Source organism: Larus michahellis (assembly GCF_964199755.1).
Source record: "Larus michahellis chromosome W unlocalized genomic scaffold, bLarMic1.1 SUPER_W_unloc_1, whole genome shotgun sequence".
In the NCBI taxonomy this organism is placed as follows: domain Eukaryota; kingdom Metazoa; phylum Chordata; class Aves; order Charadriiformes; family Laridae; genus Larus; species Larus michahellis.
In genome coordinates this window covers 834,360-854,989 of record NW_027435888.1, presented here as the reverse complement: position 1 = coordinate 854,989, position 20,630 = coordinate 834,360, and the positions used below count along the sequence as shown (strand labels likewise).

At 53.0% G+C, this 20,630-nt stretch overlaps 1 protein-coding gene across 1 annotated transcript in view; it reads left to right on the top strand.

The window, feature by feature from the left end:
* The window catches only part of LOC141736693 (olfactory receptor 14C36-like), a 34,821-nt gene extending 18,508 nt beyond the window's left edge, over window positions 1-16,313 (top strand). The window contains exons 2-3 of the mRNA XM_074571251.1: window positions 15,140-15,675; window positions 16,278-16,313. Of these exons, the coding sequence (XP_074427352.1) occupies window positions 15,140-15,675; window positions 16,278-16,313 (572 nt within the window). The remainder of the gene's footprint in view (window positions 1-15,139; window positions 15,676-16,277) is intronic.
* The last annotated feature ends 4,317 nt before the right edge of the window (window positions 16,314-20,630 follow it).

Genomic DNA, 20,630 nt, shown 5'->3' with positions numbered 1-20,630 from the left:
TGCCAGTGCTGTCCCAGTGCTCCCAGTATGACTCCCAGTATGACTCCCTGACTCCCCCCTGTGCTCCCAGTGCTGTCCCAGTGCTCCCAGTATGACTTCCTTAATCCCCCCAGTGCTCCCAGTGCGTTCCCAGTGCTCCCAGTATGACTCCCTGACTCCCCCCAGTGATCTCACTGGTCTCCCAGTGCTCCCAGTATGACTTCCTTAATCCCCCCAGTGCTGCCAGTGCAGTCCCAGTGCTCCCAGTATGATCCCCTGACTCCCCCCAGTGCTCCCAGTACAGTTTCAGTGCTCCCAGTATAAACCCCTGACTCCCCCCAGTGCTCCCACTGCAGTCCCAGTGCTCCCATTATGACAGCCTGACTCCCCCCAGTGCTCCCAGTGCGGCCCCAGTGCTGCCAGTATGACTCCCTGACTACCCCCAGTGATCTCACTGCACTCCCAGTGCTCCCAGTATGACTTCCTTAGTCCCCCCAGTGATCCCAGTTAGCTCCCAGTTCTCCCAGTATGAATCTCTGGTTGACCCCAGTGCTCCCAGTGCAGTCCCACTGCTCCCAGTATGACTCCCTGACTCCCCCCGGTACTCCCAGTGAGGTCCCAGTGCTCCCAGTAGGACTCCCTGACTCATCCCAGTGCTCCCAGTGCGGTCCCAGTACTCCCAGTATGACTCCCAGTGTGACTCCCTGACTACCCCAATGCTCCCAGTGCTGTCCCAGTGCTCCCAGTATGACTCCCTGACTACCCCCAGTACTCCCAGTGCTTTCCCAGTGCTCCCAGTATGAGCCCCAGACTCCCTCCAGTGCTCCCAGTGAGGTCACAGTTCTCCCAGTATGACTCTCTGGTTGACCCCAGTGCTCCCAGTGCGTTCCCAGTGCTCCCAGTATCACTCCCTGACTCCCCCCAGTGATCTCACTGCTCTCCCAGTGCTCCCAGTATGACTTCCTTAATCCCCCCAGTGCTCCCAGCGCAGTCCCAGTGCTCCCAGTATGACTCTCTGACTCCCCGCAGTGCTCCCAGTGCTGTCCCAGTGCTCCCATTATGACTTCCTTAATCCCCCCAGTGATCTCACTGCAATCCCAGTGCTCCCTGTATGACTCCCTGACTCCCCCCAGTGCTCCCAGTGCGGTCCCAGTGCTACCAGTATGACTCCCTGACTCCCCCCAGTTATCTCACTGCACTCCCAGTGCTCCCAGTATGACTTCCTTAACCCCCCCAGTGATCCCAGTGCTGTCCCAGTGCTCCCAGTATGACGACGTGACTCCTCCCAGTACTCCCAGTGCGGTCCCAGTGCTCCCAGTATGGCCCCCTGACTCCCCCCAGTGCTCCCAGTGCAGTCCCAGTGCTCCCAGTATGATTCCCTGACTCCCCCCAGTGCATCCAGTGCGGTCCCAGTGCTCCCAGTATGGCCCCCTGAGTCCCCCCAGCGCTCCCAGTGCTATCCCAGTGCTCACAGTATGAGTCCCTGACTCCCCCCGGTACTCCCAGTGAGGTCCCAGTGCTCCCAGTAGGACTCCCGGACTCATCCCAGGGTTCCCAGTGCAGTCCCAGTGCTCCCAGTATGACTCCCTGCCTCCCCCCAGTGCTCCCAGTGCAGACCCACTGCTCCCAGTATGAACCCCTGCCTCCCCACAGTGCTCCCAGTGCTGTCACACTGCTCCCAGTATGACCACGTGACTCCCCCCAGTGCTCCCAGTACAGTCCAAGTGCTCCCATTAAGACACCCTGAGTCCCCCCAGTGATATCACTGCACTCCCACTGCTCCCAGTATGACTCCCTGACTCCCCCCAGTGGTCCCAGCACATTCCCAGTGCTCCCAGTATGACACCCTGACTCCCCCCAGTGCTCCCAGTGCTGTCGCACTGCTCCCAGTATGACCCCCTGAATCCCCCCAATGATCTCAGTGCACTCCCAGTGCTCCCAGTATGACTTCCTTAATAACCCAGTGATCCCAGTGAGGTCACAGTTCTCCCAGTATGACTCTCTGTTTGAACCCAGTGCTCCCAGTACAGTCCAAGTGCTCCCAGTATGCCTCCCTGTCTCCCACCGGTACTCCCAGTGAGGTCCCAATTCTCCCAGTACTACTCCCTGACTCATCCCAGTGCTCCCAGTGCGGTCCCAGTACTCCCAGTATGGCCACGTGACTCCTCCCAGTGCTCCCAGTGCAGTCCCAGTGCTCCCACCATGATTCCCTGAGTCCCCCCAGTGCCCCCAGTGCGGTCCCAGTGCTCCCAGTATCAGCCCCTGCCTCCCGCAGTGATCTCACTGCACTCCCAGTGCTCCCAGTATGACTTCCTTAATCCCCCCAGTGATCCCAGTGAGGTCCCAGTTCTCTCAGTATGACTCTCTGGTTGACCCCAGTACTCCCAGTGCAGTCCCAGTGCACCCAGTATGACTCCCTGACTCCCTCCGGTACTCCCAGTGTGGTCCCAGTGCTCCCAGTACGACTCCCTGACTCCTCCCAGGGCTCCCAGTGCAGTCCCAGTGCTCCCAGTGTGACCACGTGAGTCCCCGCAGTGCTCCCAGTGCCGTCCCCGTGCTCCCAGTATGGCCCCCCGACTCCCCCCAGTGCTCCCAGTGCAGTCCCAGTGATCCCAGTATGATCCCCTGACTCCCTCCAGTGCTCCCAGTACAGTCCCAGTTCTCCCATTATGACTCCGTGACTCCCCCCAGCACTCCCAGTGCAGTCCCAGTGCTCCCAGTATGACTCCCTGACTCCCCCTGGTACTCCCAGTGAGGTCCCAGTGTTCCCAGTAGGACTCCCTGACTCATCCCAGGGCTCCCAGTGCGGTCCCAGTGCTGCCAGTATGACTCCCTGCCTCCCCCCAGTCCTCCCAGTGCAGTCCCACTGCTCCCAGTATGACTCCCTGACTCCCCCCAGAGCTCCCAGTGCGGTCCCAGTGCTCCCAGTATGACCCCCTGACTCCACCCAGTGATCTCACTGCACTCCCAGGTCTCCCAGTATGACCCCCTGACTCCCCCCAGTGCTCCCAGTACAGTTCCAGTGCTCCCAGTATGACTCCCTGACTCCCCCCAGTGCTCGCAGTATGGCCCCAGTGCTCCCAGCATGAGTCGCTGCTTCTCCCCAGTGCTCCCAGTGCTGTCCCAGTGCTCCCAGTATGACTCCCTGAATCCCTGGTAACTCCCTGAGTTCTCAGGGCTCATTGAGAGGCTTTGAACTGGATTTGAAGGGGGGTGGGGAGGGTCCTGGGCTTGCTGGGGAGCTGCCAGGGCGCAGTTGCTCAGCGCTCCTGGGCCAGTGTGCCAGTATTTCTGGTAGCCAGAAGGCACAGCACATCTCAAGGGTCACAACTACACACACGACTCCCTCTCGGAAATGCTGATACACCAGTGCACGCGGCGTGGGGAATAAGCAGGAAGAGCTGGAGATCTGTGCGCGGTCGCAGGGCCACGATCTCATTGCAGTTACTGAGACGTGGTGGGACAGCTCGCGTGACTGGAATGCTGTCATGGGTGGCTACGTCCTTTCCCGGAAAGACAGGCCAGCGAGGCGTGGTGGTGGAGTTGCACTCCATGGGAGAGAGCATTTGGAATGCATCGGGCTCTCACTAGGGGCGGATGACGAGAGGGTCGAGAGCTTATGGGTGAGGATTAAGGGGCAGGCCAACATGAGGGACACTGTTGTGGGTGTTTATCACAGGCCACCTGATCAGGATGGGGAAGCTGATGAGGCTTTCTAGAGACAGCTGAAGGTAGCCTCGCAATCGCAGGCCTTGGTTCTCATGGGGGACTTCGATCACCCCGATATCTGCTGGGCAGACCACGCAGCCAGGCACGCACAGTCCAGGAGGCTCCTCCAGTGCATTGATGACAACTTCTTGACACAGGTGGTGCAGGAGCCAACAAGGAGAGGAGCACTCCTGGACCTGGTACTGACAAACACAGAGGGACTGGTGGGGGACATTAAGGTTGGGGGCACCCTAGGTTGTAGTGATCATGAAATGATGGAGTTCAGGATCGTGGGTACTACGCACAAAACAACAAGAAGTAAAATTACAACCTCGGATTTCAGGAGGGCTAACTTTGACCTCTTCAAGAAACTGCTTGGAGAGATCCCGTGGGCTGGGGCTCTGGAAGGCAAATGGGCTCAAGAGAGCTGGTTGGTATTCAAAGACCACTTCCTCCAAGCTCAGGATCGGTGCTTCCCGAAGAGAAAGAAATCAGCCAAGGGACACAGGAGACCTGCATGGTTGAGCAGGGAGCTTCTGAAAAAGCTCAAGTGGAAGAAGGAAGTCTACAATACGTGGAAGAAGGGACTGACCCCTTGGGAGGATTACAGGAATGCTGCCAGAGCGTGCAGAGATGAAACAAGGAAAGCCAAGGCCGCCTTGGAATTAAACCTGGCCAGGGATGTCAAGCTCAACAGGAAGGCCTTCTACGAGTATATTGGAAACAAAAGGAAGAGCAGAGAAGTTGTGGGCCCACTGTTGAATGAGACAGGAGCCATGGGGACAGCAGATGCGGAGAAGGCGGAGTTACTGAATGCCTTCTTTGCTTCGCTCTTTACTGCTCTGCCCAGCCCTCAGGAGTCCCAGGCATTGGGGGAAGTAACAGGGAAAGAAGAAGACTTCCAGTGGGTTGAGGAGGATCGAGTGAGGGATCAATTAGATCAATCAGATATTCACAAGTCCATGGGCCCCGATGGGATGCCCCCGAGAGTGCTGAGCGAGCTGGTGGACGTCATTGCTGGGCTGCTCTCCATTATCTTTGAAAGGTCCTGGAGAACAGGCAAGCTGCCTGAGGACTGGAGGAAAGCCAACGATCCTCCAGTCTTCAAAAAAGGCAAGCAGGAGGAGCCGGGGAACTACAGGCCGGTCAGCCTCACCTCCATCCCTGGAAAGATGATGGAATAGCTCGTTGTGGGCGTCATCTCAAGGCATGTGGAGGAAAAGAATGCTATGGGCAGTAGTCAACACGGATTCACCAAGGGGAAATCCTGTGTGACTAACCCAATAGCCTTCTGTGATGGCGTGACTGGATGGATAGATGAGGGGAGGGCAGTGGACGGTGTCTACCTTGACTTCAGCGAGGCTTTCGACACCGTCTCCCACAGCATCCTCATAGGGAAGCTTAGGACATGTGGGTTAGATGAGTGGACAGTAAGGTGGATCGAAAACTGGTTGAAAGACAGAGCTCAGAGGGTGGTGATTAGGGGCACAGAGCCTAGTTGGAGGTCAGTGAGGAGTGGTGTTCCCCAGGGGTCAGTGCTGGGTCCAGTCCTCTACAATATCTTCATCAGCGACCTGGATGAAGGGACAATGTGCACCCTCAGCAAGTTTGCTGATGACACAAAGCTGGGGGGGGGTGGCTGACACACCAGAAGGCTGTGCCACCATCCAGAGAGATCTGGACAGACTGGAGAGTCGGGCAGAGAGGAGCCTCATGAAATTCAACCAGGGCAAATGTAGGGTGCTGCACCTGGGGAGGACTAACCCCGTGCACCAGGACAGGTTGGGGGCTGACCTGCTGGAGAGCAGCTCTGTGGAAGGAGACCTGGGAGTCCTGGTGGACAACAGGATGACCATGAGCCAGCAATGGGACTTTGTGGCCAAGAAGGCCAATGGCATCCTGGGGTGCATCAAGAAGAGTGTGACCAGCAGGTGGAGGGAGGTCATCCTCCCCCTCTACTCTGCCTTGGTGAGGCCGGACCTGGAACACTGTGTCCAGTTCTGGGCTTCCCAGATCAAGAAGGACAGGGAACTGCTGGAGAGGGTGCAGCAGAGAGCTACCAAGCTTAGTTTGCAGCAACAGAAAAGGCTGCTCCGCAACACCTCCTCCTTGGGCCTCCACCTTGGCTGTGACCCGCATTAGCTCCAAGGTGGAGACGGTCTTGAGTGGTCAAAGTCCAATGGCTCATGCTCTGTGCTCAGGTTCACCTCCAAAGGGGGTGCAGAGAGAAAGCTCAGGTTGGAGGTTCATGGGAAGGTTAGAAGTCCTGTGTCCTGTCACTGCACTGCAGATGTCTATGTTGGTACAGTTTAACGTGACACGAACAACGGATGAGTGTGTCTGACCGGGGCAGCCTTGCGTGGCTCTATCGACAATAGCACAAATGACCCTTCCAGAAGAGAGCATCTCCTGCCCTCCTGTGAGGCTCACGCAGCCCTTGATTTCTTACTCTGCAACTCTACGCATGGGTCGAGCCCTACCGTTCAGCCAGTTCTTCACCCACCGCACCCTCCACCTGCTCATCTCCAAGTTGGGAACTGGTCCGGAAGGATACTTTGAGGGACACTATCAAAAGCTTTACTAAAATCCAGCAAAACTACATCCACCACCTTCCCTTCACCCACTAGGCAGGTGACCTCATTGTGGTTCGTGGTGAATGGCCTGTTCCCCTTAATGTTAACTCCTTCTCCCAGGTGGGCGTTAGGGCTCTAGATGGCCCCCAGTTCAGTCTTGGCTGTTCGCTCTCCAGGAAGGGCACTCTGTGGAGACTGCAGCAATACTGAGAGGGTTTCCCAGCAAAGTCCAAGATAACAAGAGGAGGAGAAAGCCCAAGCTCTGACGCCATGAAGAGAAACTGGAGGTGCTGGAGATAATCTGGCCAAAGATTCCCCATGACAGGGGAATCCCTTCCCACCACTACCACTGGAGGGATCTCCATGGAGATTTCCAGCATTGCTAGAGGGCCAAAATACCCAAAGAAAGTCCTTTTGTGCCCATGCCCTGCCCTCCTGGCTGGCCTGCCTGGTGACAAAGGCTGAGGCCAAGCTTATCCCAGTGCTTGACCCAGCCATGAGACTTGTCTTGCCTATCACCAGCAGAGACAGATGACAGAATGGAAGGGGTTGGAAGGGTCCTTCCGAGATCATCTAGTCCAACCCCGTGCCAAAGCACAATCAACAGCCAAGCCATTTTCCTACTTCTGGCCTGTGAGGTTCTCAGACAGAATTGACTTCAGGCACCTTCACAGACACCTGCCTCTTACTCACCTGTGAGGTTCTGAGGCACAGCTGACATAAGAGTAGCTTCCCCACCATCACCCACCTTGTCACCTACAAGCTCATCTGATACACGTCATCTCACATTTCATCTTCCAATGTCAGGCGACTGCTCCAGGACCTCACAGGCTCTGCATTCACTCTGCCTCTGGGGGAAAAACAGCTTAGAGAGAGGTTTGGAGGGCAAGGGAAGGTTAGGGGTTCTGAGGGAGGCCGCTAGGGCTTTTGGGTTAGGGGTTTCTGTTGCCAGTTTTCTTCCATGTGAACCAAAAACTGTGGTCAGAGTTTCTGCTTCATGATCAGGGTGGGGGTGGGGGTCATGGTGAGGCTCAAAATGAAGGTTTGGGATTCTTCTTAGGGCTTCTTGTAATTGATCTGAGTCCTGCTCAGCTTTGTGGGTTAGGGGGTTGGGTTAGGGCTAGAGGCTTAGGGTTAGGCCAGAGTTAAGGCATTTCAAGAGCAGGAACCTCACCAAGTGCTGTCCCTCCCACACGCTTCTCCCTTCACCTATCCCATGCTCCCTTCTCTCTTTGATGAAACTCTCAGGCATGTCGAGCACTTCACAACGCTGCTCCTCACATGCAGCTTCCTCCAGCAATAACGACATCACAATCTACTTGCCAGCAATGGCACCTTTGCCTTCATCTTCCTCTTGCCTGCCCCTAACATCTCATCATCTCCCTGGCCTTTCCCTCCAGAACTTCACAATCCCTGTCCTCCTTCTGCATCCTGGGAAACATGAGTAACACTTAGGGGAGGGGTTGGAGATGAAAGGGGGTTGAGGGACAGGATGAGGGAGCTGGCTTTGGGTTTAGGCGTGAGGCATCTGATGAGGGTTTCAGCTTTGGCATTCATGTTCAGGGAAGGGCCACAGATGAGCGCTGCAGGTGAGGGATTTGGGTTGGGGTCCAGGCAAAGTCTCAGTGTGAGCTGGGCAGTGCTGGGTCAGAGGGGAAGGGTGTGTAGCCACTTTGCGTGTTTCTGCCCTCGTGATGACCAGGGGGAAACCTCAGCTGCTGATGACCAAAAGCACCATCATTCTAATGAGCTTCCAAAATCAAATGACACACACACACACAAACACAAGGCTTACAAGAGAGCTTTTTAAATCGAATTGCACCCACACAAACAGATACAGAGGTTAACATATATAATGAAGATGTTTCTCTTTTTGCAAAAAGTAGTACATTCCTGGTACCAAATGATCTTGGTCACCTTGAGAAATCCAATAGTAGTGAATGACTCACTCTTTTCCTTCGTCTGCATTTGTCAGCAGATGATCTCTGAAATCCTTGTGAAATCTACTCTGAAATCCAATCTTCAAAAGCCTCGTGAAATCTACTTTTGAAATCCTTGCAAAACCTACACTTTGATATCCTTGGAAAATCCACACTTTGATATCTTCATATCCTCCTATCCTCATGCATGCTTTCATAGCCTGATATCCTCGATACCCTGGGGCACCCACAACTTCTCTGGAAAACTTGTTCCATCATCTCACAACCATTTTCATAAAAAAATTCTTCCTTAGGCCTATTCTAAATCTACTCTTTTTCTGTTTAGAACTGTTGCCTTTTATCCTGTCACTGCAGGCCTTGGTAAACCGTCCCTATCTTACGTATAAATCCCCTTTAAACTGTATAAACTGTCGTATGTCTCAGGTGAACCTTGCCATTTTTGAATGTTTAAATAAGTCGCTGTGTTGATTATAGCAAATTTTGTTAAATCATTTTGATAATTGCCAGGTGATTAATGTTAACATCATACAACTTAACCCTGTGTTAATAAACCTGAAATTGCTGCCACGTCAAAGTTGGGCAGGATCCCAAATCAACATTCACAACGAGACTGGACATGAGGAGAAAGAAATGTCCCATGAAGGACAGTGCTGTGACTCCTGAGGTCACCCAGAGGGAGCCTGGATCAGCGCAACGCTGGGTGTTCCAAGGAACAGGCAGGGAGGAAGAAGAGCTGTCAGGAAAGGCGAGGAGATGCCCCAGTGGGAGCAAGGGGAGGAAAGAGGTTGGGTGTCCACAGCCTGCAGGTCTTTGTCCCCTTGGCTGTGGCTGTTGTCTTTGCTACCAAGGCCTGAAAGGAGACACCTTAATCTCACGGAACCGGGGCCTCACTGTGTCCTTCCTCGCACCCCCCAGGGAGGCCGGGAGGTGTGGTGCCGTTGTCCTTCACTCGGCATTGCACACCCCACACCTCACTGCCCCGGGAGGAGCCCTGAGCCAGTGTGAGGGACAGGATCCCCCTTCCCAGGGCTGGCCGCTTGGCGGGATAAAATACATCAAGGCTTTACTCAGCACCAGCTCCACCTGCACAGTGCCTTTGCCTCCCTGTAATCACAGCCTCCAGTTGCCTGCTCGAACAAATCCATGGGGAGGCTTGGTCTGTCATGGCCCTCAGTGGGGACAATTAATGCTCCAAGACACTTTGGCGTTTGCTTCGGACTTGAATTCCTGCACAGGCTGTTCAAGCTCCTCTCAGTATCTGGCATTCCTGGGCTCAGCAGCAAATGCCCCATGGGGCTCGTTAAAGTGCAGAAAGCCCTAAGGAGCCACAGCTCTGCCATGATTTTCTTCAGGGCTTCTAGCCTGGTACAGCTCAGTGGAGAGGTCTCAGGAGTCTACTTAAAGTGGAAGGTTTCAAGAAGCACTTAATAAAAAGGTAATTTTTCATTTGGAAAGGGCTTTTCATTAGTCTTTTTCTTTTTCCAGAGGAAATGCTTGCAGCTTTCTCCAACTGATACTGAACCAGAGGGTCTCCTAAGGAGGACCGGAGAGGTAGCAACTGCCATCTCCTCGAGGTCCCCCACTGTATGGACAACCTGCCCCCCCACCTCCTCCTCCCCACCATTTCTCTTGGGGCTGCCTGGGACTTGCATTCTTTTCCTACATCAGACTTGTGCGCTGAGTCTGCAGCTGAATGTTCACAGCTCCTTTGCACCAATTCCTGCCCGATTCCCCCGCAGACTTGGCTGTAAATAGACAAGGGATTCTTATTAAATTTGAACAGCCAGAAGGACAAAGTGATACCAATTAATTAAAGAAACCCAATGCATTCCTCCACTATATGCCAAGTCCAAGCCTCCAATAAGCTCCACCTTCCTCAAATGACTACCATAAAAGAAATACGTTGGAGAGATTGATAGGAAATTCTCAATATACGCACAGTTAGTGAGTTGGCTAAAGAGAGAGTGTGGCAGATTAAGTAAACTTTGCCTTATTCTTGGCCAAATTTCCATCCCAGAGCCTTGTCACCAACTCATGTCTCTAGTGATATCCCTGCCCATGTGACATTATGTGCTTGTTAAACAAAACTTTTCTTCTCCAGCAAACTCGGGCAAACCTCTTCCTTGGAGACAGTCTCTCCTCAAAGTCCCCTTGCAACCATACGGTGAATTGAGATGCAAGAATAAACTCATTACAGTTCCTTCACGTTAACAAGCTCCCAGGGGAAAGTCACGCAGTGTGGAGGGCCCTGGTAGGAATAAAGAGCCTTGGAGGTTCAGCAGGGTCTGCTGAGGGCTGTGGGTGACGAAGCTGCTTCAGGAAATGGAAGCGTGCCTCCCTGGGGGCTGATTGGAGCAGAAAACCAGAGGCAGTGATTTCAGGGTGACAAAGAAAGGAGGCAGAGACATCCTGTGTGCTGTAGCCCCCTGGATGTGCCCTGCCAATCCAAGGGGCCCAGTGCTAATTCCCAGCTCATTGCAATGGGGATGCTTCTGGTCATCACCACACGAGCTTTCCCTCTGCTCACCACCAGGGCCCATACACGCTGAGTGCCTTCCACACTCTTGCCCCTCAGACTCGGCACGACGCAGCTCCCCCTAAGCCTTTGCCTGGGCCCTAACCCTAATCCTTCACCTGCAGCTCTCATCTGTAGCCCTTCCCTGAACACTAACACCAAAGCTGAAACCCTCACCACATGCCTCACGCCTAAACCTGTTAGAGCGGGTCAAGAGATGGATCACCAACAATCATTGGAGGGCTGGAAGACCTCTCCTAGGAAGAGAAACTGAGAGAGTTGATGTTGTTGAGCCTGGAAACAAAAAAGTTCCAAGGAGACCTTCTTATATCCTTTCAATGCATGAGGGAGGCTTATAAGAGAGAGAGAGAGAGAGAGATATTTTACCAGGGCCAGTAATAACAGGACAAGGGGCAATGGCTTTACACTGAAAGAGGGTAGATTTAGATTGGACATAGGGAAGAAATTTTTCACAATGAGGGTGGTCAGACACTGGAAAAGGTTGCCCAGAGAAGTTGTGGATTCCCCATCTTTGGTGGTGTTCAGGGTCAGGTACAGCGGGGCTTTGAGCATCCTGATCGAGTCGCACATGTCCCTAAAAAACAGGGATTGGACTAGATGATCTTTCAACGTCCCTTTAAACCAAAACCATTCTGGGATACTATGAGAGCATATGTGGCCACACCAGTGCTGAGTCAAGGGGGACAATAACTCCACTTCTTTGGATGGCCACAGTCCTTCTAACACCACCCCATATGCAGCTGGCCTTAATGGTGCTGAGCCTTTACCAGAGGCTCATATGGCATCCCTCAAAATGCCCAGGCCCCTCTCCTCAGACTCACTCCTCACCTCATCCTGTCCCACTTTGCCCCTTCTCCTTGAAAAACTTGAGGAGGTTTCTGTTGGCCACGTCCCCAGGTGTCTCAAGGTCCCTGTGCACTGAAGCTCCAGCACGTCAGCATTTAAATTGCATGTGCAGATGACTCATGCTGAGTCATGGTTCCTCTAAGACAACTTGAGTAGCTGTAGGACAGCAGAGGTAAGAAAAGGGGTTACTAGTGTCATGGATGTCATGAGGCAGGTGGGAAGTGCCACTGTCACCATCTCAGAAACGCCAAGGGAAGGGCCAACAAGGAAACGGTGAAAAAGAGTTGGCTGTTTGTATGGGACAGGATAAGGATGATCCAAGAGAAGAACTTGAGAGTGGAAAAAGAGTGGAAAAGGGTCGGAACGCAAAAGAGAAACATCGAATTTGCTTGGTTGGGAGGGGCTTTTCAGATCACCTAGTCCAATCATCAACCTACCTCTGACAAAAATCATCACTAAACCATAGCTCTAAGCACTATGTCTGACCGTCTTTTAAATACCTCCATGGATGCTGCCTCAACCACTTCCCTGGGCAGCCTGTTCCAATGCTTAATAACCCCCGCAGTGTAAAAACTTTTTCCTAATATCCTGCCTAAACGTCCCCTCACGCAACGTGAGGCCCTTTCCTCTTGTCCAATTCCCTCTTACTTGGGAGAAGAGACCGATCCCTACCTCTCTACAACCTCCTTTCTGGGAGTTGTAGAGAGTCAGAAGTCTCCCCTCAGCCTCGTTTTCTCCAGGCTAAACAACCCCAGCTCCCTCAGCTGCTCCACATAAAATGATTGTCCAGATCCCTCACCAGCTCCCTTGCCCTTCTCTGGACCTGCTCCAGCACCTCAATGTCTTTTTTTTGTGGTGAGGGGCCCAAAACTGGATACAGTACTCGAGGTGGGGCCTGACCAGTGCCGAGTACAGGGGGACGATCACTTCCCTACTCCTGCTCACCACACTGTTCCTGATACAGGCCAGGATGCTGTTGGCCTTCTTGGCCACCTGGGCACACTGCTGGCTCATATTCAGCCGGCAGTCGACCAACACCCCCAGGTCCTTTCCTGCAGGGCAGCTCTCCAGCCACTCCTCCCCAGGCTTGTAACGCTGCATGGGGTTGGTGTGACCCAAGTGCAGGACCCGGCACTTGGCCTTGTTGAACCTCAAACCATTGGCCTTGGACCAGCAATCCAGCCTCTCCAGATCCCTCTGCAATGCGTTCCTACAAGCAAGCAGGTTGATACTCCAACCAAACTTGGTGTCATCTGCGAACTTACTGAGGGTGCACTCGATCCCCTCGTCCAGATCATTGATAAAGATCTTAAAGTGAACTGGCCCCAATACCGAGCCCTGGGGAACAAGCATCAGGGTGACCATCTGCACACAAACATTAACAGCTGACCAAAGGGAGCTTGAGTCCAGGGGCAGCTGGAGAAACGCTGGGATTTGGCCAACAGAAACGTCTTCAAGTCTTTCAAGGAGAAGTGTCCAGTCCTGCATCCCGGGGAAGAATAACCCCAATGCAGCAGGACAGGCTGGGACCTGATGTGCTGAGCAGTGACCCTGCGGAGACGGGGCTGGGCACCCTGAGGGACGCCTCATGAGCCAGTGGTGCACGCTCACTGTGAACAAGGCCGGCTGCCAACGGGGCTGCAGGAGGAGGAGCGTGTGCCCCCCAGGCAACTTGAGTCACCTTCCCCTTTGACTCAGCACTGCTGTGGCCCAACGCACACAGTCGTGTCCCAGCGTGCGGCTCCCCATTTTGGAGAAGTGGAGAGGACCTGGAGAGTGTCCAGAGGAGGTCTGCCAAGATGGGCTTTAGGGCCCAGTGCACGTGTGCTTGGTGGAGAGGCTGAGGGACCTGGGCTTCTCTGGCCCAGTGGCAGGGAGGCTCTGGGCACTATTGGAATGGCCTGAACCTGGTTGAAGGGTTGTTTGTGAGATGATGGATCTTTTCTTTGGCGGAAAACAGCAGGAGAAAGAAATAATGCAACAAAGGGCAGCTTGGGAGGTGGAGACTGGACACCAGGAGAAAGAAATGCCACTGCAAGGGCAGCGCTGTGCTGCAACAGATCACCCAGAGGGAGTCGGGATCAGCCCAAGGCGTTGTGTTTCAAGAACAGCCAAGGACGATGGAGAGAGATGAGTAAAGGCAGTGAGATGCTGAGGGGAGAGCAAGATGGGGAAGCAGGGGGGATGTCTGCAGCCTGCAGGGGAAGAGGAGCAGATGTGGGACACCATAGCACAGCCTGTGGTGAATGCGATCAAGGGAGTTGGCAAGGCTGAAAGCCCCCAACAGTGCTTATGTCTTTCTCCTCTTGGCTGTGGCTGTTGTCTGTGCCACCAAGGCTACCAGAAGACACCTTATCCTTACAGCACTAGGGCCTTAGCGCCTCCTCTTCCCCACCCGGGAGCCGTCATTCTGTCTTTCTGCCCTTGGCATTGCACGTCCTCCCATCACAATGCCCCAGCAAGAGCCCTGAGCTGTGCTTGTGGGGCAGGATCTCCCTTCCCAGGGGCTGGAGGCCAGGGCTTGGCCCTTTGCCTTCCTCTCACACATTCAGCATTAGCCAGCGTCAGAGACACCTCTCCATTGCCTTTGCCTACCTGCCCTCACTGCCTCCAGTTTTCCCTCGAATGAGCCCCCAGGAGACTTTGGCAGTAATGGCCCTCAGTGGGACCCATTAACGCTCCAAGAAACTTTCATAATTACATCTGACGTTGACTTCTGGAGAGGTATCATCAGCCTCCCCTGTGTCTGAGCTTCATGGGCTCAGCACCAAAACCACCAGAGAGGTCAATAAAATGCCTTGGGCTGGTCCTGCTCAGTATAGAAATGGGGGTTGGCCGGGCGGCAGGAATCCGTGTTCGCTGCTCGGGATGGGCATCGGGTGGTAAGCAATTGTACTGCATCACTCCTGGTTTCCTATATTCTTTTACAATGATTGATATTTTCTTTCCCGTTACTGGTCTATCAAACTGTCTCTATCTCAACCCATGAGATTTTTATTCCTTTTTCTCTCATTTCTCCCTATCCCTCTGCAGGGGGCCGGGGGGCAGTGAGTCAAGAGCTGCGTGGTCTTTCCCCCCCAACAAGGCTGAGGAGTGAGCTGGCTCTGCTCATGTCACTGCAGTTTGAGGACAACCAGGAGTTTCCTTGAGGTTTTCCTGCAGGAATATGCTGAGCAGCTCCTCTGCGTTACAAGTGGATCACAGATGAGGTAACTAGTGAATGGCAGAAGCTGTCACCCCTTTCCCCAATCCCCACTGCTGTGGAGCAGGGATGACTCCTTGGGAGCACACAAGCAGAGCTCTGCTCCTCATGGCACACTTGGCCAGCAACAATGAGAGCTCCAACAAGGGCAATGCAGAAAGCTCCCGCAAAAAAGGACACAGGCAAAGTGTGTTTTCGGGGCTTGGGTTTGGAAGGGCAGGCAATGGGAAGAGATTTCCTCAGAGCTGTCCTGACTTGTGAGTGTGCTTTCCTCCTTTGGCAGTACCTTGGGAACAAAGGGATCCGATGTCCAACGGCAGCTCCATCACCCACTTCCTCCTCCTGGCATTCGCAGACAGGCGGGAGCTGCAGCTCTTGCACTTCTGCCTCTTCCTGGGCATCTACCTGGCTGCCCTCCTGGGCAATGGCCTCATCATCACTGTCATAGCCTGTGACCACCGCCTCCACACCCCCATGTACTTCTTCCTCCTCAACCTCGCCCTCCTCGACGTGGGCTGCATCTCCACCACTCTGCCCAAAGCCATGGCCAACTCCCTCTGGCACACCAGGGCCATCTCCTTCTCGGGATGTGCTGCCCAGGTCTTTCTGCTTGTCTTCTTGATTGGAGCAGAGTTTTATCTTCTGACAGTCATGGCCTACGACCGGTATGTTGCCATCTGCAAACCCCTGCACTATGGGTCCCTCCAGGGCAGCAGAGCTTGTGTCCACATGGCAGCAGCTGCCTGGGGCAGTGGCTTTCTCCATGCTCTCCTGCACACTGCCAATACATTTTCAATACCTCTCTGCCAAGGCAATAGCCTAGACGAGTTCTTCTGTGAAATCCCCCAGATCCTCAAGCTCTCCTGCTCAGACTCAGACTACCTCAGAGAGGTTGGCCTTCTTCTGTTTAGTGCCTTTATTTCTTTTGTGTGTTTTGTTTTCATTGTGGTGTCCTATGTTCAGATCTTCAGGGCTGTGCTGAGGATCCCCTCTGAGCAGGGACGGCATAAAGCCTTTTCCATGTGCCTCCCTCACCTGGCCGTGGTCTCCCTCTTTATCAGCACTGCCCTAGCTACTTACTTGAAGCCCCCCTCCCTCTCCTCCCCATGCCTGGATATGCTGCTCTCATTTCTGTACTCAGTGGTTCCTCCAGCAGTGAACCCCCTCATCTACAGCATGAGAAACCAGGAGCTCAGGGATGCCCTGAGGAAACTATTGCAATATACTGTATTTCAGCATCAATGAGGTAACTGTCTTTTCATATGACTCCAATTATATTCACAGAAAACAGTAGGAAGACCTTTTGTTCAGAACATTCTTCCTTCCTCCCTTCTTCCCTCCCGCCCTTTCTTTCTTTCTTTCCTTCTTTCCTTCTTGTTTCTTTCTTTCCTTTTTTCTTTTTCTTCCTTCTTTTTTCATTTCAACCTTCCTTGCTTTCTGTCCTCTCTTTCTCTTTCACTGTTTCTCTTTTTCCTCTCTTGCTCTTATTTTAGGCTTGTGATAATATTTTTCCTAATCTCACTTCTTAAGCTTTCAGATGTTCTTTCTTTCCAATGACCTGATGTACATGAGAAGCCAGACTCCCTCCATACTTGAAACAAAATAAAGGCAGCAGCAGAAAATCAAGCCGTGAATGAATGCTTTATTTTGCTTTGCTTACACACGCAGCTTTGGCTTTACCTGGGCTGAGCTGGGAAGTGCTCGGGAGAGGAAAACACCAGTGCAGAGCTCAGCTGTGTGAGTGCGAAGGCTGGGTGCACACAGCAGTGTTCTCACACAGCCAGGCCTTCTGGAGAGACAGGAAGGACCAGCAGAGCAGGATCTGCTCTGTGCCACGGTCCCTGGACACCCTGGGGAACCTGCCCCAGGGTAATCGTCACCAACCAGCCCCTCACAGCTGCAGCAGCAGCCACTCACCTCAGCTCAGAGAGCTGGTCTGTCCCTCCATGGAGGGACACAAAATGACTGCATCAGAAGTTTGTTCTTGCATTACAGACTTATGAATACACATTTAATGTGTGTGATGAGATGAATTTGAGGGAGCACAAGTGCCAGCAGCTACTCCTAGGAGTGTCCTGTTGTGGGAAACTCAGCTTATTGAGATCACTTCAGGTTTTGGGTAACACCCCCTGGGTAACCACCACTGGCATGTGCTTCCGTGTCCGTAGGTCACAGAGACATCGAATCATAGAATCATAAAATGGTTCAGGGTTGCCAGCGCACGTGTCCAGCTCATGTTCAGTTACTCCAACCCCAGCATCCTCAATCCCTTCGTCAACACACTCCATGAGTCTCCTGCACTGCTTACAGCTTCATGGGATGCTCTTCCAGCAGCTGCCAGGGTGACTGGAGTCCCCCAGTAGATCTCAGCCTCTGAGTGTGGTGCTTCCTGGAGGTGAAGTAAGAACACTTCGTCAAAAGGCTCCTCTTGCTCGGGTGGCCTGTAGCAAACCCCAGCCGTGAGGATTCCAGCTGCACAAGGGTGCTCAGCTCCTCCTCTTTGTTCCCCAGGCTGCGTGCGTTGGTACAGAGGCACTTCAGCTGGGCCACTGGCCATGACAACTTCTTTAGAGGAACACACCCCAAATCCTATGAAGCATTTCACAGCCGTTTCCCTGTGGGTTCCGAACACACCAGCAGCCCCTGGCCCTTCTCTCTTCCTAAAAACTCCATCCCTTTCCCGGTCAATCCAGTCTGACATGCAACTGGCCTCTTTTATACCGTGTTCTGCCTCCCCCCTCTTGGTTCCTCCCTGCTCCCCCTTCCGCTGCATGTCCCTCAGGGCTTTGCACAGCTCTATTCATTCCCGCATCCCTCCCAGACCAGGCTCCCTCTGACTCACAATGTTCTCATTTCAAACGGCCACTTGATCTTCCTGGAGGTGCCACCTGGACTTTCTTGATGGCCCACCAATTCCTGTGACTGGCAAAAGCTCTTTCTTGCCATGGACTCCATGGTTCTTTTCTCAAGTTTGTGGCTCAGTGCACTCTGCTTCTGCTTTCCCCTTTTTTCTCCCCGTTTCCCCATTAACAAGGTCCCCGCGGAGATGACCTTGCTGGAATAAACACTTCCCCTCTCACACACCTCCATCCCTCAGCGTGACTGACCACCTTTGGCTCCCATCGCTGCCTCCCTGAGCCTTTGCCCTCAGGTTTGGGGCCCTGCACCTTCTTCTTGATGGCCACTCGGCCTGACAGCTGCCCTGCCCACCAGCTTCTGGCAGAAGTCCCGCCCCCTCTCCTCTACCGGGCCTCTGCTCTCTTCTGATTGGCTGCCAGAACCGGCCACCCCGGCTGGATAGACCCAGAAGTGCGTCAAACCCGGAAGGCCCTTCCCCTACACGCACGGGGGCCGCCATTGTGGTTTCTCTGCCATTTTATGCCGAGATGCCGCCATTCCCTGGCAGGGAGCTGCCATTTGGTTAAAGATCACACAGCTCCGTGATTGGCTAACGGCCATTTCCTGACACCGTCACACCCGCATGTTCTCAGGCAGCCCCTGGGATGGGCCGCCTGCCTCGTTTGGATATAAAAATAGAATATTTATAGACAATATAATCATATATTGTATATATCTATGGAAGGAAGTGTATAATTCTAGAAATGATTGGTTTTTTTAATAATGCACCCATTATTTTTATATATGTACTTATGTATATGTGTATAGATTTCTACATAGGTAAACATTAATAAACATATAGAAACTAAATTAATCATCTTTGTTTCTAAAGTTTGCATAACTGTAAATTTGAAATGGAGCTATAGTTTTGAATTCAATAAACCCTTCTTCAATAAGATTTAGTGTAGTGAAGAATTAGAGTTTAAATGTGAATGGAAGCAGAAGGAAAAGGCCGGGTGGGGGTCCCCCACTTTACCAGGCTGCAGAACAAGCCCTGACACGGTGGGCTGGGGGGAATTCAAGAGGGCGGAGGGGTGCCCGAAAGGTGGTGGGGCACGGACACGCTGGAACATGCCCAGGGGCTACGGCCCCCTTCTAGGAGGGGTGAGCAAGTGACGGAGAGCGGGGTCAGTACTGGCTTGGGTCCCCCCAAAAGACGAGCACGCAGCAAATAGGTTGGTATGTGCTTGTGAGGAGCTGCTGCCTGAGTAGCCAACAGGCCAAGAGGAGGCTTCTGGTCTGTGCAGGAGCTTGTGAGGAGTCGTATCTCAGAGGTGAGCAGACAGCAAGCAGGGGGAGATGTGGGGGTCAGGTCTCTGGTGCCTGAGTAGCTGATAGAGCAGGAGCAAGGCCAGGGCTCCTGTAGGGGCTGGTGAGGACCCTGGTGCTGGTGTAGCTGATAGGAGACACGTGGCTCGGGCTTGTCCTTGTGATGTCACTCTTGGCTGAGTAGCTGATAAGGCAGGCCCAGGTGCACAGCTCGTGTAGGTGCCTGTGAGGTCACTGGTGCCTGCACAGACGAGAGGCCAGGAGCTGTCACCTGGCTTGTGGATGTCTCTGCGATGTCACTGGTGCCTGAGGAGCCCAGGAGAAACATGTCTTGTGCTGGGTGTTTTGAGGTCCCAGGTGCCTGAGAAGCTGGTAGGCCAGGACTAAGCCCCCATCTTGTGTAGGTGTTTGCAAGGTCACCTGTGACCGCTGAGCTGACAGGCCAGGGAGAGGCCCATGGGTTGTGTAGGAGCTGGTGAAGTCACTGCTGCCCGCGTACCTGGTAGGGCAGGAGCAGGAACATGGTCTGTGATTTCCCCACTGCCTGTGTAGCTTTTAGGAAGGAGCCGGTGTATGGTTTGTGTGGGTGCTTCTGATGTCATTAAAATGGACCTTTCCTTGACAGAACACATCAGAGGTTGACTCAGCATCAGAGCCATCTGACTTTAACTTCTCAAGTGCTTCGTTCACTCTCCTCACGGTAACTGAGGTTCATGGGAGTCAGCACCAAATACATCACATGGTCGTTAAAATGCAAAAAGCTCTGATGAGCCATGCCTTTCCCCATAAGATTCTTCAAGTCTTCAAGTCTTGTACAGCCAGTTGGAGAGGTTTCAGGACTTTAAAGAGGGAGATTTCAATGAATATCCAAAGGGAAAGGACTTTTTGAGATTTTTGGTTTGTTTTTGCGTTCTTTTTTACCAGCTGACAGAGTAAGTGTTGCCAACATTCTTCAGCTGATATTCATCCAGGGTGCCTCCTAAGGAGCTCTGGACATGTAGGAAAAGCTGTCTCCTTGATGGCAAACACCGTACAGACAGTTCCTCCTCACCGCCCCAACCCTGCCATTTCTCTCCGTGGCCACCTGGCCATGATTTTAACATCACAATGTTAAAATCTAACCTTTTCCCACGGAAATCTGTAGTTGAAAGTTACAGCTCCTGGGCACCACTTCCCACCTGCTTTTCTTAGAGAACTGGCTGCACACAGGCACGGAAGTGTTTTTCTTAATTATGCTAAATGAAAGTATAAAGTGATGCAGCCTGATAAAAAATATAACACAGTGCTCCAGAGAATGCTAATTTCTTGTCCTGAGGTTAATACACTTCCTGAAAATGCCCTTTTTGGCATCATGGGAAAACATCTTCATTTTTTGAAACGTATTCAATCATCTCGGCTGGTGAAAATGTGCTCTTATTTTTTTAAATGTGGAAAACAATTCCTCAGCTTCTCAGGCAGACCTCAGTTGCTCGACGCCCCAGTTACCTGATGCATTTGCCTGGGACTGGCAGCCAGCACATGAGAGCTGAGGGACACCAGAGCCCCCAGCAGCTGCACAGGGAGGCTGGGCAGAGGGTCTCAGGGCATCTGCACTGGCAAGAGGCACCTGGGGCCCTACAGCTGAGGACATTTGTGTCCCATTAAATGCATCCCATCTGAAAATCTGAAAATCACTTTCC